The sequence below is a fragment of the Callorhinus ursinus genome, unplaced genomic scaffold, assembly GCF_003265705.2.
Source record: "Callorhinus ursinus isolate GAN/ISIS: 27379988/994484 unplaced genomic scaffold, GSC_fseal_2.0 scaffold31, whole genome shotgun sequence".
Classification (NCBI taxonomy): domain Eukaryota; kingdom Metazoa; phylum Chordata; class Mammalia; order Carnivora; family Otariidae; genus Callorhinus; species Callorhinus ursinus.
The window spans coordinates 399,411-418,282 of NW_027397093.1; the positions used below are offsets into that span (position 1 = coordinate 399,411).

An 18,872-nucleotide genomic window follows, 5' to 3' on the forward strand; every position below is an offset into this window, starting at 1 on the left:
GTAGAACTCTTGGTCTTCTGAAAAGTGAGAGAATACAGTTGGAAATTGAATTTTTAATAAATCAAGCCCCATTTTTTTTTAAGATTTTTTTTTTTTTTTTTTTTTTTGACAGAGACACAGCGAGAGAGGGAACACAAGGTGGGGGAGTGGGGGAGGGAGAAGCAGGCTTCCTGCCAATCAGGGAGCCCGATGCGGGGCTGGATCCCAGGACCCTGGGACCATGACCTGAGCTGAAGGCAGACACTTAACTGAGCCACCCAGGCGCCCCATAAATCAAGCCCTATTAAAAGATCTTGATTCAAGTAATTTTTAAAACCATCTGAATTTTCATGAATGTGTTTAGTTAATGATTCATCATAAAAAAACAATGGTGACTCAGTTGCTAGGAGCTTTTTTGTCTGTTTTTGGTTTTGAGTCAGCTAGCAGAAGGAAAAAAAATTGAAGCTACTCAGTTGTGGTTTTCACTGAATCTTTCTCAAAGTAAGGAGCTGGTGTGGTTTCTTCATCACTATAGCAACTTCAGCTAATTTTTGCTTTTGCTTTTTTTTTTTTTTAAGATTTTTTATTTATTTATTTGACAGAGAGAGAGAGTGAGAGCAGGAACACAAGCAGGGGGAGAAGCAGGCTTTCCGCCGAGCAGGGAGCCCGATGCAGGGCTCGATCCCAGGACCCTGGGATCATGACCTGAGCCGAAGGCAGCCGCTTAACCGACTGAGCCACCCAGGTGCCCCTAATTTTTGCTTCTGATTTTTATTTCTCCTAGAAAAACATACTGTACGCCAATCATGAGGCTCTTGAGGATAGCAAGGAATATCTTTAGTCATTAAGTCAAAAGGCAGAATTGCTTTGTGTTGTGTAGCGTACAGATGTCTGCATGTTGTTAATGTTCTTTTGAAACATCTGGCTACCAGTTAGCTCAAAATAACTGTATGATAGCATTAATTACTCTTCAGAATGAAAGGTCTGATTTCAAACCTGTATCACCAACCCTTCCTCCAACTTGACCCGGTTTGATAAATAATAAACCATTGCCATGGGTGCTGTTTCTTTAGTTTCCTCTGGTAAACTGGAAGTACAAGTTATGCTGTGCGCCAGTCAGAATGTGGTCCTTGATTTTTAGACCCTGTTTCTAATGACACCTGTGTAATCACCCAGTTCCCTTTCGAGTTTGGCCAGCCATGGACTCCTGCTTTTCACTACAAGTATTCACCTCCATTATACCTGCCAGTGCTGTGTTCGGAGACCCAGTTAACCTCTTCCTGAACACTAGTAATGCTGATGGCAACACAGGCTAACACGTAGTGCTGTAGGACTTTAGGACAGAAAAAAATCATAATTTGCTTTTCTCCGTTCCTGGAATAAAATTTTGGGTCCTCCTAGTTTCTATCCTTGCGCCCCCATCCAATCCCAGCTGGTCCAGCTCACCTTTAGCCTTCTCTGCCATACTCTCCATCCCACAGAAAAGAAGGAAAGGTGTGGTTTTAGAAAAAGTGAAAATATTCAGACTGCAAATAAGATCCTTCTTGTTTCATTTTGGTTTAAAACACTTTAAGCTTTGGGGCACCTGGGTGGCTCAGTTGGTTAAGCAACTGCCTTCAGCTCAGGTCATGATCCTGGAGTCCCCGGATCGAGTCCCGCATCAGGCTCCCTGCACAGAGAGGAACCTGCTTCTCCCTCTGGCCCTCCCCCCTCTCATGAGCGCGCTCTCTCTCTCTCTCTTTCATTCTCACTCTCTCAAAATAAATAAATCTTAAAAAAAAAAACACCTTAAGCTTTCCTGGTTTTCTTGTGTGTGTGTGTGTGTGTATTACATGTTTTTTGGCTTTACTGAACGACTTTGTCTTCAAGTTCTGTATTTTTGAAATAGAGGAGGCATTTAGAAATGCTACATTTTCCCCCTTTTAGATCTTCGAAGTATAACATGTGGGGTCTGTCCTAACTTGAGGTAGTCAGTGTCACATCAAGTATATGCCACATCACTTTGTCCCTCACTCGCCCCAGTTGTGCTGATATCTCGTAATCCACTGGATTTACAATACAGTGGAGAGCCATCATACTCTTAATATCCAATAGAATGTGGGTAAGAATTTTTAAGTGACAGTATATTTTTAGTAATTACCTTTGGTTTCCAGTCCCATAAGAAGGAAAGCAACTAGCTTTCCCTTAGGTATGGGTGAACTCCTGTACTGGGGCTCGTTTTGTCTCAAGTGTTGGTACAGTACAGAGTAGTTTATTTATGGCTCTGCTTGGAGAGTTTTTTCCAGACCAACAGTTTTAAATAACCCTGTGCTAGTGTGTCTGCCTGCTTCCAGAAGTAAAAACATTTGTGTATCGCTGATTAATTAGAAAGCTGAAAGGAAAATCTGTTTTTTCTTTAGTCCAGCAGTATCATGTGCGTTGGTTCCTGGGTCCCCCTGTGCCCCCACCTTCATCTGCTCCAGGGCTCATCCCCCTAACTCTTCTGCTCCTGCTTCTCAGTTCACTGGAATCCTTCAGTGGCTCCTAGCCTGCCGAAAAGGCTGGTATGAAAGGTAATTGATCTAACTGCTTCTCTTCCGGGCTTGTAGCTGAGCTCTTGGACTGGGTGTGGCTCGGAAAGAAAATTTCACTTTACAAACAAGAATTCCTGGGTTCTATCCAGCAGAAACATGTTTTTTTGTTATACATGTATAGTTTCTGACTCACATCATTCCAGGACTTCTGCAGTAAAAAACACATTTTGTTTACACCGTTTTGTACAAGGAGGAGTCCGGTTTCTAATTACCGTCAGTGTCTAGAATAATAGGAGTGCTCTCAGATTTGTGAATGTTACTCTTTCAAGCTGTTTTTAGTTTCCCACTGAATGCATTAGTTTAAAGCACTGAATAAGGGAAAATAACTTTTCCCCTCCCTTAAGAAAGCAAGGAGAGTGGTACCTACACTTGTGAGCATAGTATAATGTATAGAATTGTCCAGTTACTCTGGTGTGATACGCCTGAAACTAAGGTAATTTTTCTTTTTTTAAAGAAAGCAAGGGAAATTAAAATAACTTAGCAACTACTTCCACAGGCTCTAAAAGAGCAATGAAAAAAGTGCTTTGTGTGTAATAGAAATACTAATTCTTTTTCTTTTTTAATTTTATTTTATTATGTTAGTCACCGTACATTATATCATTAGTTTTTGATGTAGTGTTCCATGATTCATTGTTTGGGTATAACACCCAGTGCTCCATTCAGTGTGTGCCCTCCTTAATACCCATCACCAGGCTATCCCATCCCCCCACCCCTCTCCCCTCTAGAACCCTCAGTTTGTTTCTCAGGGTCCATCGTCTCTCTTGGTTCGATTCCCCCTCCGATTTTCCCCCCTTCATTTTTCCCTTCCTACTATCTTCTTTTTTTTTTTTAACATATAATGTATTATTTGTTTCAGAGGTACAGGTCTGTGATTCAACAGTCTTACACAATTCACAGCGCTCACTATAGCACATACCCTCCCCAGTGTCTTATCACCCAGCCACCCCATCCCTCCCACCCCCCACCACTCCAGCAACCCTCAGTTTGTTTCCTGAGGTTAAGAATTCCTCATATCGGGGAGGTCATATGATACATGTCTTTCTCTGATTGACTTATTTCACTCAGTATACCACTCTCCAGTTCCATCCACGTCGTTGCAAATGGCAAGATCTCATTCCTTTTGATGGCTGCATAATATTCCATTGTGTATATATACCACATCTTCTTTATCCATTCGTCTGTTGGTGGGCATCTTGGCTCTTTCCATAGTTTGGCTATTGTGGACATAAAAACACTAATTCTTAATAGCAGACTATTTTTACTACCTTCATGAATTTATCTTAAGTAATGAAACCGAATTTTATTGTTTGTTTAAGCTCCTATCAGTTTAGACTTTTTTAAAACCTAAATTTCTTTATCTGCCACTACTCAGTAATACTTAGTGATAATGGCTGAGATGGACGCTGTGGCCACGCGCAGCAGTGTCCTGCGACCCCCAGGTAAGCAGGCGCATGCCACGGCAACTGCTGCTGAGCTGGGTTCACTTGGTTAAGAAGTGCCCATCCCTGCACCTGGCCCAGGTCCCTGGCCTAGCTTGGTTTCTGCTCAGTTACATGGTAACATTTTTATTGATTTTAAAAACACATTGTAGTGTTTGAGCAAAATTTTTTGTTTTAAAGAAATAAATGTTTGGTCTTAATATTACTTACAGATTTATTTTGCTTTTACCTGGAGTACTTTCTAGGACCTGGTACTTCTGCCTCTTACTACTTTCTAGCCCTTTCATGATATATGCAGATACTTCTGGTGAATTGTTTAGAACTTAGAGGCATGTCATAATTTTTAGTGACCATGGCTTTTCTGTCTTAACACCTTAGTCAAGAAATATTCATATATTTATTCACCACATATTTGAGCACCTAATACTTGCATGCTATTTTCTATGTTAGGTACCAAGAATGAAAGCAATGAACAAAATAAAAGTCTGCCCTCATGGTGCTAGCTTCCCAGGTGGGGAAGCCAAGATGGTAAATAAATATATAAAGTCAGTGGTAAAACATTTTTTTTAAGATTTTATTTATTCATTTGAGACACAGAGATACAGAGAGAGAGAGAGAGAGAGCATGAGCGGGGGGAGGGGCAGAGGGAGAGGGAGAAGCAGGCTCCCCACTGAGCCAGGAGCCCGAAGTGGGGCTCGATCCCAGGACCCTGGGATCATGACCTGAGCTGAAGGCAGACGCTTAACCATCTGAGCCACCCAAGCGCCCCAGTGGTAAAACATTTAAATAAGGTAGAGGGGACTAGAGAGTGGGGATGAGGAAGCTGCTTTTTTTTAAATAACGTGGTCAGAAGGGGCCTCTTGGAGTGAAGAAAGTTTTAATAGAGGCCTGAACAAAACAAGGAAGCAAGCTCTATAGCAACAGATAGCCACTAGATCTTTAAAAGAAGAAACTGTCATTTGTCATCTAAAATTTCACTAACACATAAATTTGTTCCAGGATAATCTGAGAACCCATTATATGTAAGATGTATTTCTAAGAGCTCATTTTTCTAAATTTAATCATTTTATTTTATTTTTTTTAAGATTTTATTTATTATTTGACAGAGAGGGAACAAGCAGGGGGAGTGGGAGAGGGAGAAGCAGGCTTCCCGCCGAGCAGGGAGTCCGATGTGGGGCTCGATCCCAGGACCCTGGGATCATGACCTGAGCCGAAGGCAGACGCTTAGCAACTGAGCCACCTAGGTGCCCCTCATTTTATTTTTCTAATAAGCCAAAGAAATATATTCAGTTTTAGAATTTGCTCTTTATGACTGTATATACAACAGATAAAATTCTCTTAAGATGTATCATTTGTGTTTAGATAGATGTTTTCTGAAATATGTAAGAAGCCAGTTTTTAAAAATGACTAGGGAGGTTTTCTCAAACTGCCAGTTTATGAGATACTGTATATTTCTATCTGAAAAGGTTTTATTCCCAAAATTCTTTAAATGTCCCTGAGGCCCCCCATTACTGTAACTCTCAGTGGAGGTTGTACCCAGCTTCATTCAGGAATCCTTCATCACTCACAAACACACCCAGTGCCAGGGAGCCCCAGTAGAATGCAAACAAAAACCTCACTCTGGCCTTCATCCTTGGGGTTAATAAATGAGCTACAGAGGATGAAAGGTGGCTTCACGCTGCAAAACTCGGGAGGGTGAGTGACCAGGACCCCCAAAACCAAAGTAGTGGGCATACTCACTTTCAGTGTCCCCTCTACCAAACACCTAATCATTCCCAAGTACAGGGACAGTAAGACACAGATGCCTGTCGCTTGGTCTCCTTCCATCCTTGCAGAAAGAGCAGCTTCTCATCTCTTGGTTGACAGGCTAGCAGTGGGTGAAGGGAGGAAGAGATAAGGATCTCTGGGTACACTTGTCTGAAGCCAGAACCTCTAGACATCTGAAACCAAGTTGGCTCTGTTGACTAACCCTTTGCTCATATTTATATGCTATCAGAAAGGAAAATTTTTGGAACTCCCTGCTACCAAATCACCTAAGCCAAAAAATACAAGAAAAAAAGCCTTCACTGAGTTAGTTGCCTTCCTAAAAGCATAAAAAACATTCATATGAAGGTAGTTTTTGTCTTGTGAAGTCATAGTTCTGCTGTATCCCGCTGGGTTGTAAGTCCCTCAGGGACAGGACTGTGGCTCATGTCTTCATCTCCAGGAACTCTGGTTGATGCTCTTATCTGCTTCTACCAGAATGCAAAAACTGCACTCCCACGCCAATCTTTTTCTCTTAACTATCAGAATACTTAAAAATCAAATTCAGGACTCATCCTGTAGTCCTTGCTAGGTGTCTAATTAGCAGATTTTCCTTGACTTTGTATCACAAGCTACTTTAAGTGTTCTTAGAAGTAACCAGGGTGTAAGATGCAAAAAGTGTGGACATTTCAATTTCTAGCACTTTTTCTTTTAACCAGCCGGCAGGATGTTCTAAATACATCCCCTTCTTTCTCACACCCCACAGGTATCCGTTACAGCACCGATGTGAGTGTGGATGAAGTGAAGGCTCTGGCTTCTTTGATGACATACAAGTGTGCAGTGGTTGGTAAGGGACCCCCCTGTTGCTGCCTGATAACGCTTTAGGGAAATAGGTGCTTAACATCATTTTTTAGTCAGTCTTAATTAAGATTTAGTCTTTTTAATGGGAAACTTTTTATAGGAACTAATTGGATTTTCTTTAAGTGTGGATCTTTTTTTAAATCCCTTTCCATGCTCTGTAGGTAAAACCAAATCATAGTAGAAGGAAAATAAATACATTTTTTCTTTTAGAAGTAGTAAAGCATAGTGATTAAATAGGCATCTGAACTTGCCTAGCTTTGTAATTCCTGTGCCACTAGAATTTTAGTTCAAGTACATTTTAGAAGAGATCAATGTGAGTTTATTTCTTGAATTTTCTGAAATTAAAGCCTAAAGTGTCATATTTGAATCATTCTAATTTTGCATGGTGCTTTCTGCCTCTTGAATTTTTTTGTCCTTTGTATGGAATAACAACTTGCAGCCTTCTCTTTCAGATGTGCCATTTGGGGGTGCCAAGGCTGGTGTTAAGATCAATCCCAAGAACTATACTGTAAGTATCAAAATGACATTTATGCACGTGGGGCACTCACAAAGGACTTGAAATTACAGGGTTTCTGTGTGTCCCCCATACCAGTGGGATTAATGGCCCCTATTTTTTTAAAGGAATGGAAAAACAAGTAAATAATTAACTCATTGAGTGTGGTGCAATATAAAGGTCACCTGCTTAACATCAAAGTCCTTTTTCATTTTTACACTTGGTTAAAAGGTAATTAATACCTTCATATTCTTAGGCATTTATATCCATGTTATATATTCTACAATATAAATATAAAATGCTCTATATACATTTAACATGTTACTATGATCTGAGATTGTTTTTTAAAGATTTTATTTAGAGAGAGATTGGGAGAACGACTGGGGGGAGGGGCAGAGGGAGAAGCAGACTCTGTGCTGAGCAGGGAGCCCGACATGGGACCCTGGGATCATGCCCCAGCCGAAGGTAGCTGCTTAACCAGCTTGAGCCACCCAGGCGCCCTGATCTCAGATTTTTATGTTGGGATCTCAAGGTCTAGTGACAAATACCTTAATTCAGTAAAAATCTTGTTTATCCTGTCAATTCCAAGTTAATTCACGCTAGCTGTTAAATACCACAGGGATTGCTCATCGGGTCCTGTATTAATACAAAGAGAGCAGACACTGGGATTTGAGCCCTAGTTGTACTGTCTGTTATTTGTATAACCTAATTTCTGATCTGTCATTTTCTTATCTTCAAAATGGAAATGCCTGCTCTATGAGTTATAAGGATTACACAAAAAGATACATGAAAATGTCCTATAAATAGAAAATACGATGCAACTATTATCTCTACCAGTGGCTTTCTATCAAAAACATTTGTTTCACATTGTTTTGTTTTCATTTTTTTTCCTTTATAGGATAATGAATTGGAAAAGATCACAAGGAGGTTTACCATGGAGCTGGCGAAGAAGGGCTTTATTGGTACGTGTTACCTTGTAGGCTTGTGCGTAGAGTAGCAACACCTAAAAAGCAATTGTCTTAAGTTAAACTCCTGTTTTTATCTATATGTACCTGGGTAGAATTGCCCCTTTACTTTTGAGAAACTGGGTTCTGTGATAACTATGGTGGACGCACATGGGCCTGTTTTTGATACATCTCCTTGTACAATCCCTATTGTGTTGCCCAGAAAGATTTTAGGAACTAAATAATTCCTGTATCATAAATGTTTTTTAAATGTGTAAAAACTCACTTTTACAATAATAATCCTGTTGTGAAAGCAGTGAGAGATCTGATGCCTTTTGGAATTAGAGCCTAAAGCAAAGCAGGCTGCCCCTTCAAAGAGTGAGCAGAGGCTGGGAGGGGAGGGGGGCTCACACTATGGCTCACTCTGCCATCCATCACTGGCTGGTTTTGAGGATTCCCGGGGCTCCTGAGATTTGTCACGAGGCCCTTTGGCCAAACCCTAGATTTCTGAGGGTGCTGATCTTCATTGGCTTGATGTTTTTGTATCGTACTGTCATCTGTGTGATAATGTCCTTTCTGCTATGATATGTGAATATTCATCATTTAATCTTTAATTTTTCAAGCAAATTAAGTCTGTATTTCTTTTGTTGTTCTAGAAGGATTCTAATTTGTTCTAATAACATAAAAGTATTTAACAGAATATTTGCCCGTGTAACATAAAGAAGACTGACTAAGAAAGAAAAATCTACTTTTTCTGTTTTCCTGCCCCTGTGTTTTTCTTCCCCAACATTGTCCCCACCGTTGACAAGTTCGTATGAACTTAAGATATCCTTACTTTGAAATTTGCCCTCTTCTTAGGAAAAAAAGAGCATAAAATAAACTAATACAGAAATAAATATAAGTAACTCGAGAACTTTACCAGATTTGGTCTGTTGTTCATCATTTAAAAGGCATTTAGATTCTTGGCATGCCTCCTCAGCACTGCTGTGAACTTGTCCTGTCACTGAGCAGGGGAAGCACTGGGGAGGTGACTGCCTTCCTTACTGAAAGAGATTTGGTGAACCGCAGTCACGTGCAGCCTGTTGACAGCCTTCATGATTTTTATGTCGTATTTCCTCTAAGCTTAAATCGCCACGTGTTTCAGTCCTTAGTGGTTTCAGACTTTATTCAGTAGTATTTACTGCCCATATCCAGACTATAACCAGCTTCATTTTCTCTATATTGACAAGTACCTTAGGATTCCAAAGGTTAAAAAAGTGATTGGTCGAAACAATGAAGGCTTAAAATACAGCAATTTGACTTCTTTTCTGAAGCAAAAAGCCTCATTGACTCACAATAGAGCCAACCTGACACCTGGGCTCAGAAAGTTTTGTAGCATCCGGTGGAGGAATTCTCTCTTTCCCTCCAGGGCACAGAACTGGTCCTAGCAAACCTCTGCAACTGAGGTCATTTCTCCCTTATTCTGGTTGGGACTTCTCTTTTCCACATTTTCAGAGTGTGAGTTCCACCTGGATCTGAGTCCTGACCCTGTCACATGGTATGCGTTTCAGTTTCTGCAAAGAAGTCAGCTGGGCTTTTGATAGGGATTGCAGTGGCTCTGCAGACCAATCTGGCCAGTGCTCCAGTCTCTGAGCACTGAATGTCCTTCCATTTGTTTCCGTCTCCTGTCATTTCCTTCAGTGATGGGCTGTAGTTTTCAGCGTTTCTGTTAGTTTATTCATAAGTAGTTTTTTTTTTAATGCTATTCTAAGGGATATTGGTTTGTAGCATTCTTTTCTTGTGAGGCCCTTGATAGAGGATAAATACTGTCCTCAGAATGAGGTAGGAAGTGTTCTTTCCTCTTGTCTTGTTTTTTAAGTTTGTGAAAGGTTGGTGTTCGTTCTATTGCATGAGTTTAGATATCACCTTTGTAAACTGTAAAGTTCCCTTAACAGTAACCAGTGTGTCCATCTGTTTAATTCTTCCGGATCTTCATGCACCAAAATTGGCTTTCCAGCTCCACCCTGTGCTCATGTTCTGTTAAAGCAGCTCCTCACTTTGGCCACTTTTTCATCATTTTTATACTGTTGTGGGATGGAGTGATTCTCTGTAAGGTATTTGAGAACTTGTCTGTAATTCAGGATTTACCTCTAATCTGAGCATCCCTAGATTTTGTGTGGAGTAGAAAACTCACAAGCCTAATAATATTTCGGCTTTGGGTAGGGAGAGCTGTCTCACTTCAGGCTATCTAGATGAATTGAGGTTTCTGAGAAGCAATTTATTTTTTTTTTTTTTAAAGATTTTATTTATTTATTTATTTGAGAGAGAGAGAATGAGAGATAGAGAGCACGAGAGGGAAGAGGGTCAGAGGGAGAAGCAGACTCCCCGCCGAGCAGGGAGCCCGATGCGGGACTCGATCCCGGGACTCCAGGATCATGACCTGAGCCGAAGGCAGTCGCTTAACCAACTGAGCCACCCAGGCGCCCCTGAGAAGCAATTTATTGTGGTACATTTCCGATTTACAAACTGTACCTGAAACTTGCCCCTTGCCAGTAGCTCCTCTCCAATAGCCCTTCTCCAGTTGGAATTGTGATTTGACACAACAAGCTTCCTTGACGCTTGATTATTGCTAAAAAAAAAAAAACTTTTGTAGATTCCTCTAGAAGGATTCAGAAGCAATTTGTCATATATACCTTGAGAGAAAAGCAATATGGGCAAACAAATCTTTACAGAACATCCTTGAAGTCTGTTGCTCTCAAGGAATGGACATTGTAAGCAAATGGAAATAGTAGAGCCCTTTTGTCAGGATGAGGGTAGGATGGGGCATTAGTCCTTCCAAGGAGGAAATTATATGAGGGGAAAGTGGTTTGGGGGAGTCAGACTTCATGTGATTTAGAAGCCACCTAAGGGAAGGGGTGCTCAGACACAGGAGTATGACAGATTGGCTGGCTGGGGGGCAGGGCAGGAGTGTGAACAGCAAGCTTGACCATTTCCAAGTTATCTTAGACCAGTTATGTATCTATTGCTTCTCATCACCTTGGACCTGGGCCCCAAAAGTGTAGGAAAATATTAAAACATACCTTGTTCTGGGCGTCTGGGTGGCTCAGTCGTTTAAGCATCTGCCTTTGGCTCAGGTCATGATCCCAGGGTCCTGGGATCAAGTCCCATGTCAGGCTCCCTGCTTGTGTTCATTCTCTCTCTCTAAGGTATAAATAAATAAAATCTTTTATAAAATAAAATAAGACATACCTTGTTCAGTTGGCTAAAAAGTAAAAAATACAGAACTCAAGTACAGCCCTTAGAAAGAACTTTATTTGGGAGACTTCATTGCTGAACCATTTTTAAAGTTGTGTTTTCCTGTTTATAAAGGTAATGAGTTTGTCTTAGGCAGTGGAAACAATATAGAAAGTTATAAACAAGGCCGAAATGGAAACAGAGTAAGCAAGTGTGAGGTATCCATAGCCTTCCAAACTTCTGCACAGGTACTGTATATACACCTGGAGATAGATGCATAGATACTATACAGGGATCTAGCTATAGAGAAAGAGAATTTTATATAAATGGGAACACACTCTACATGCTATACAAAATCTGCTTTTTTTCCATATAATTGTTTTGGTGAGGATTACAAACTTTTTAATGGCTGCATAGTATTTCTTCAGGTAGATACAGCATATTTTCTTTAATTGACCCACTAAATGACTAAGTTGTTTTGATTCTTGCTGTTCCGCTAGGCATGTTTCTGTGTCTCCCTCCCTTGGCAGATTCGAGTGGGCATTATATCCCACATTTCTACCTGAGATCTCAGTGTGGCCCTCAAATTAGTGCTGTCACTGGCCTTTGTTGCTGCCTGTGGACTAACTTATCCTCAGACTTTCTAATTTGCTGTGATCTGAGGAATTGAAAGCCGAGGCCTAAAGCTTTGTGTACATTGAGTAAGCTTTGAATAACAGATCCAAGCACAGGTGAAAGTATTATGGGGCTTAACACAACTGCTTCAGCAATGTGTGCTTTTCCTTTTCCTACTTGGTGGGGAGGGCTTACACCCCCAGTAAGCGGTATGTTTCTGTGCTGTCTCATGCAAGGCGCTCCCCAACCACAACACTTGTCCCTATGTAGGGCAAGATGGTGCTGTTCTTTCGAATTGCAGTTCAAGGAACTGAGGTCAAAAGGGATACACTGATTTGCTTATGCCCATGTAGTCACAAGTCCAATAGAGTGGCTTATGTGTATAACACGCAGAGCTAACTTTCAAACACAGAGCAAGGAAGCGCCAGAGGGAGAAATTACCATGTAACATTGCGTGTGTATAAATTTTGTAGTGAGACGTTTAACGAGTATTTCTAGGACTTCAAGTAGTTACGCAGATGAAATCTAAAGTTTTCTAACCACGGTAGCTTTGTTATTGTAGAAAATTACAAGGATCTATGTGTTTGAGATGAGTGAATCTTAAAAGCTGGTATGATGCCCTTTTCCTTGTGCCCCCAGGTCCTGGCATTGATGTGCCTGCCCCAGACATGAGCACGGGCGAGCGGGAGATGTCCTGGATTGCTGACACCTATGCCAGCACCATAGGGCACTATGTGAGTACCCACCAAAAGCCCTGAGGGCCTCACTTGCTCTCTACAAAAAATAACAAGCTGATTGCATGAGGACAGAGAGAATTCGCTGGGTTCTTCTCCCCTTTAATCGTATCTTTATTTACATATTATTTTACTTCTGTCTCTCATCATAAACCATAAATGTAGTGAACATGGACTGAGCTTTCACTTACATACTGCCCCGTCCTGAAACCTGGGGATAGGACCTCAGAAATGATCACCTACTAGGCAGGGCAGGACATGGTGCAAGACACTAGAAGGGAAATAAAGAAGCATTCAATTCTGACTTCCCTCAAAGAGCTTTCATTTAAAGAGGAATTAGGACACATAAGCAGATAAGGTATGGAGATGGGGTAGTACAAGGATGGAGTTACATCTCTGAAAGAAGGCTTCCTGGTGGAGGTATCTGGGCTAGACCTGGAAAATGGGTAGAGTTTAAACATGGAGATGAGGGACTTCGAGGGTAGGAGGAGAAACAGTAGAGCTCAGATTGTCTGGAGATGAGGCCTATTTCAAAGCATAATAGAAGAGTGAAGAAGTAAGTGAACCAAGACAAAAACACTGAAGCCCTAGTTTTTTGTTTCGTTGGCTAGTGAGAGGGGAGGCTCTGGTGCTGACCTCTCTTAACGGAGGCTGGGCTGGTGGTGTTAGGCTGCACTGGAGCCCAGGGGCCATGGGGGTTGGGGAGAAGCGGTGGCACAGGACTGGAGTGGATGTGTGTTAGCAAGGAAAAGAACCGGAAGGACTTGAGTCTGGAGGACCGAGGAGAAGTAGTGCCGCTATTATAGAACACAAGGAAAGCTCACTTCCCGTTCTTGACATGGATGGAACCTTGAAAAACACTTAAGGGGTAGGAAGAGAAAGGGAGTTGAGAAGACATTAAAAATATATATATGTGGAGTGCCTCTGCCAAACTAGCAAGGTATTCAGTGCAGTTGGGATAAATGGGAGCAGGGAGGAGTTCTGATGGTGGGACCAGGTGTAACCGGGCCTGGCCAAGCCTTCACAGGTAAGATCAGAAAAGGCCTCCTTGAAGGAGTAAGCTTCTGGTCTGCACTTTGAACGAAGAATAGGATCAACTGGGGAAGGAGCAGGGGAGCGAGTATTGGAGGCAGAAGGACCACTAGGTAAAGTTCTGGAGTGCAGAAAAGGTAAACGTGAGACTGAGGGAAGACTGGTAGCCAGAATGGAAAGCAAGAGAGTAGAGCCGAAGAGAGGCCAGTGAGGGGAAGGTCAGACCAGATCATCACCCTGTGACTGATAGCAAAGACTTTGTCCTGAAAACAGAAGGAAGGGTGGAGTGCTAACTAGAAGCAGGTGTGAGGCATTTTGAGCGTCACTCTCTGCAGCAGAGAATGGGACTGTTGGGGGCAGACGACCATACAGAAGCCTAGAAGAGAGGGGATACTGGCCTGCCCTAGAGCTGGAGAGAAATGGACAGATTGAAGAGTGATTTAGAAGGAAGGCAATCAGTTGAGAAGAACAGGAGTGCTGAGCTCCATGTGGTGATGTTGAGGGAGGATTTCTGGTAAGAGACGAGTTCAGCAATTAGATAATCTGTGGGACCACAGTTGGAGCCAGGCTGCAAAGAGGTGTTGAGGGAGGGAAATAGGGCATGAAGAGGAGCCTTCACTGAGAAAAATGGCACTGGACAGCAGATCGAGAACTTGAAAGGTGGCTGTTAACCCAAAGAGAAAGATTGTTGTTGTTGATGATGTTGGCAAGTTGACTGGCTGCGGGCCCCAGATTCATCCATGCAAGAGACAATGCAAGAAAGATATAGACAGGAGAGGTAGCAGAGTCTTCCAAGGGAATACAGGCTTCATGAATTGTCCTTTAAAGGGCCCTAGTGGAGAGGCGCCTGGGTGGCGCATTCAGTTAAGCATCTGACTCTTGGTGTTGGCTCAGGTCATGAACTCAGGGTCTTGAGATCAAGCCCCACACTATGCTCCAGGCTTGGTGCAGAGTCTGCCTGAGATGCTCTCTCTCCCCCGCCCTCTGTTTCTATCTCTCTCTCATTCTCACAAATAAAGAAATAAAACCTTTTTTTAAAAGGTGGGGGGAGGCCCTCGTGGAAAGATGAGCCTTGGAGAAGAGGAGAACTATTCCCCCCACCCCAGAGAAGGAAGGGGGCTGCAGCAGGTAGTGGAGGAACTCCCACATTGGTCTGAGGTCCTGAGCAGGTACAGTCTGTGGCTGGGAGCGGGAGCCTGGATTTAGAACTGGCTCCCTCACACACCAGCTCTGTGACCTGTGGCAGGTGCCTTGAGGCCTCTGTGCCTCCGTCTCCTCGTATGTAAGATGACAATAGTAATAACAGCCAATGAGGATTAATTGAATAGTAATATAATGCATTTAGAAGAGTACCCGCTCCTTAGTAAAACACACAAAACAATAAGTATTTATTAATATTTTATCAGATAAATTGCATAAATTCCCTGCAATAAAACAAGAGCAGTGTGAGACGCTTCAAAGAATTTTGGTTTTAAATGTCCAAAATGAGCTTTTTCCTTGTCACCTTTTGATATTAAATGAGCTCTGGATAGTCTCCTGTTCTTTTTAAGCAAGACACTAGACTGCATAATGCAAAGTAGTAGGCAGTGTATTCGTTATTCATAGCTCATTCCCAGTGGGGACCACAAAAGAAAGTGTTGTGAGGCGCTGCCACCTAAACCTTGGCAGAGACTTCCCTTCTTCTTAAAGTGATAGGAAATCCAAAATCAGGGCCTAAGGTCAGGAAGCCACTGTTTTTCTCACTTACTTTCCAGATGTCAACCTAAACATGCCTCCACTTTTGTCTAATCCTGCCCAGAAGCGCAGGCCTTGGAGGGAGGGCATGTGGTCGCTGGGCTGCTGGGGCAGTGAGGTGTGCTGGGGTGCCCGGCAGCAGGCTCCTGGCCCGACCTCAGGCAGGACTGCTGGCAGCTCCAGGATTCGCATTTGCACTGTGTGAAAGCATCTGGCACTAGGTTCGTAATTCTGTGTTCACAGTGTTAATTATTCATGAAGGGGAACTGTGGGAAAACTACTAATTTCTTAAATCACTTTACCGGACTGCTTGCTTTTATTTTTTTTTTTAACTCTTTTTGTTGGCAATTTAGAGCCAATACAATACAATTCTAAGCTGTCTCTGTAAAAATAGTTAAACAATACTTATAAAGACCAGGTTACTTTTTAACTCACCCAGCTACAACATCTGTTGGGGGTAGGGACTATGGTGTGAAGTAAAGCATTCCATCTTGCTTTCCATGGGTAGCATATGCCCCGAAAGTGTATTAAATAGTCCGTACTTTATCCACGAATTTAAAACGCTTCCTTCTCTTTATGTTGATTTCCTATAATAAAGAGGACCGTGTAGTTTCTCCTGTCCCACTGATCAGTCTGTTGCTTCTGCACTGTTCTGGTTGCTACAGTTTATGGTATATTTGGTATACCTTGGAAGGGAAGCTCTCCCACCCCCTTTGTTTTTTCTAATGATAGTTGTTTCTGAACAGAGAGGAGAGGGAGAAACAGACTCCGCACTAAGCAGGGAGCCCGATGTGGGGCTCGATCCCAGGACTCTGAGATCATGACCTGAGCCAAAGGCAGATGCTTAACCGACTGAGCCACCCAGGAGCCCCATGAAAATATGGTCTATTTTAGTATATATTTTCTGAGAACAGAAATCTGAAAAAGTGAGGCTTATCCCTGTTAGTGAAAGTGTGCCCATAAGCACACATATAGTCCTCATGAGCAAATTAGTTAAACAAAAATGTGAGGTTTTGACTTTCTCTCGTAGGATATTAATGCCCATGCCTGTGTTACCGGTAAGCCCATCAGTCAGGGCGGAATCCATGGGCGGATCTCTGCTACTGGCCGGGGAGTCTTCCATGGGATTGAAAATTTCATCAACGAAGCTTCTTACATGAGTATTTTAGGAATGACACCAGGGTTTGGAGATAAAACATTTGTTGTTCAGGTAAAAATGTTTGCTGTCTTAAAGAATAACTGATATACATAAAGTAAGTTAGTTTTTCAGTGTTTTTAGATTTGCAGTTTTTAAAATGTCATTCTTTTAAATCTCTTAAGTGTTAGAGTGTTTCCAGAGTAGTACACACTTTAATCCTTGAATTTTGGTACGATTCATGTGACTAGAACCACTTTTTAAGTATCTTGCAGATACGTATGAAACTATCACCAACTTCTTTTGGTCAGTATTTAAATTGAAATTGTTTTCAGAAGGGGAAAAGTTTGCACAATGATCCAGATTTCAACTTTTAGGAAGAATTTGCTTGGTGTTTGGTTGTTTTACTGAGGCGAATCTAAGTTAAGTTGAATGCTACTTTAAAGTAGAATTCTTATTCCTCCCAATTAGTGACTTCAGTGTTTTTACAGCCATAAGACATCTGGTCATCAGGGACTGAGGGGTGGTGTGACTGATGCCATTTCTTTACAAGCCAACAAGGCTACACCAAAGTAAACTTCTTCAGGACTCACTATCACAGATAACAGGATTGGGTTCCACATTCTTAAAAAAAAAATTGATTGGTGAAGAGAAGCAACTTAGTATATTGTTTCTTGTGGCAAAAGGATTTTTAGGATGGCTTCTAAACTAAATAGAATGTGTCTGGTCAGAATATGACTCTTACCATCTGTACTGAAACTTTGGTTTTTGTGTCGTGTAATTGTTCTTTACAGGGATTTGGTAATGTAGGCCTGCACTCTATGAGATATTTACATCGTTTTGGTGCTAAATGTGTTGGTGTTGGTGAATCTGATGGGAGCATATGGAATCCAGATGGTATTGACCCAAAGGAACTGGAAGACTTCAAATTGGTATGTTAATCTAATATCTGAAGTCTTGACTACCCTGAATATTGTAAAGTTGAAATAAGTCTTATTAAAGTCAGTTGCATCGTTTACTTTTAAAAATGTAATCCAAAGAGCTCTTGATAGATGTGTAATCATATCATGGGCGCTAATCATAAACATTGAAACTGTTGTGGTGCAGCCATTAATTCTGACTTCTCAATCAATTATAGCAACATGGATCAATCCTGGGCTTCCCCAAGGCAAAGCCCTATGAAGGGAGCATCTTGGAAGCTGACTGTGACATCCTGATCCCTGCTGCCAGTGAAAAGCAGCTGACCAAGTCCAATGCACCCAGAGTCAAAGCCAAGGTGAGAGCTTGATGGAACTGGGGCCTTACCACTGTGGAATGATCCTGAGGGTCATAGAAAAAGCTCTTAATTGGCTTTCCTCTTTTTTTTTTTTTTAACTGCTTTATTGGGCTATAATTCACATACCATACAATTCACCCAAGTATAAAATTTAATGCCTTTTTGTATATATACACAGAGCTGTGCAGCCATTCATCACCATGGGTTTCCTCTTAAACCAAACTTCCAAAAATCAGTTAGGGAAATAGAAAGGTGAAAAATAGTTTTATACACTTTATTTATAGAACAAAATAATTCTTATTAATTAAATTTAAACTGGAGTTCTGGAGGGACTCGATGGCGTTGCTGGCATTTCTGTATGTCCTGACTCTCTTTCAGATCATTGCCGAGGGTGCCAATGGGCCGACAACTCCAGAGGCTGATAAGATCTTCCTGGAGAGGAACATTATGGTGATTCCAGTAAGTCATCTGTGTTTGCTAGGTTTTATATGCACTTGGAATCATAACTGTCTTCTGCGACAAACTGGGGAGACAAAAGGATCATCCCTTAAATTCCCAAGCTGTAGTGAATTTTCATCTTTATCTTGCTTTTAAGAAAATAAAGTAGAAGCCTGGTTAGTGTAAAAAGCCTATCAATTTCCACTTTGACCTGAACATTTCCTTACAACTCAAGGCTCTTTCTTGAATATGTATTTAGCCTGCTTAAGAATCCAATTATATAAATAATGTGTGTTGTGCTAGAAATATGAATTCTAACTTTAAGCTTTTCTATAATTTCTAACCTTGTGCGTTTCAAATGTCCCTCACTGCTTTATTCAGGAAGCTCATAGGAAGAATGTGTGTGTAGGTTATCGGTGGGTGAGCATGGGGTCTATACCAAAAGATTATTTGCAAGTGGAAATGAATGTGGATTTGTGATACGGTTAAACTTTTATCAGAAGCACTTAAGAAATTCAATTTAACTGAAACAGACTGCCCTTAGATAGTAGAAGGAATGCTGATCTTCTGGTGAGGCGCACACTGTGGACAATCCAGTGATTAGTGGACAAGCAGTTTTGTCTAAAGACTTTTTTGGTAGAGAAGACACTCTAACCAAAATTG

General features: G+C 41.6%; 1 protein-coding gene across 1 annotated transcript in view; it reads left to right on the forward strand.

Annotated features, from left to right (window-relative positions):
• GLUD1 (glutamate dehydrogenase 1) overlaps positions 1 to 18,872 on the forward strand; it is a 36,774-nt gene that overhangs the window by 10,273 nt on the left and 7,629 nt on the right. Inside the window, exons 2-9 of the mRNA XM_025880411.2 lie at positions 6,501 to 6,581; positions 7,048 to 7,103; positions 7,987 to 8,050; positions 12,500 to 12,594; positions 16,391 to 16,570; positions 17,290 to 17,427; positions 17,634 to 17,771; positions 18,150 to 18,230. Of these exons, the coding sequence (XP_025736196.1) occupies positions 6,501 to 6,581; positions 7,048 to 7,103; positions 7,987 to 8,050; positions 12,500 to 12,594; positions 16,391 to 16,570; positions 17,290 to 17,427; positions 17,634 to 17,771; positions 18,150 to 18,230 (833 nt within the window). The remainder of the gene's footprint in view (positions 1 to 6,500; positions 6,582 to 7,047; positions 7,104 to 7,986; positions 8,051 to 12,499; positions 12,595 to 16,390; positions 16,571 to 17,289; positions 17,428 to 17,633; positions 17,772 to 18,149; positions 18,231 to 18,872) is intronic.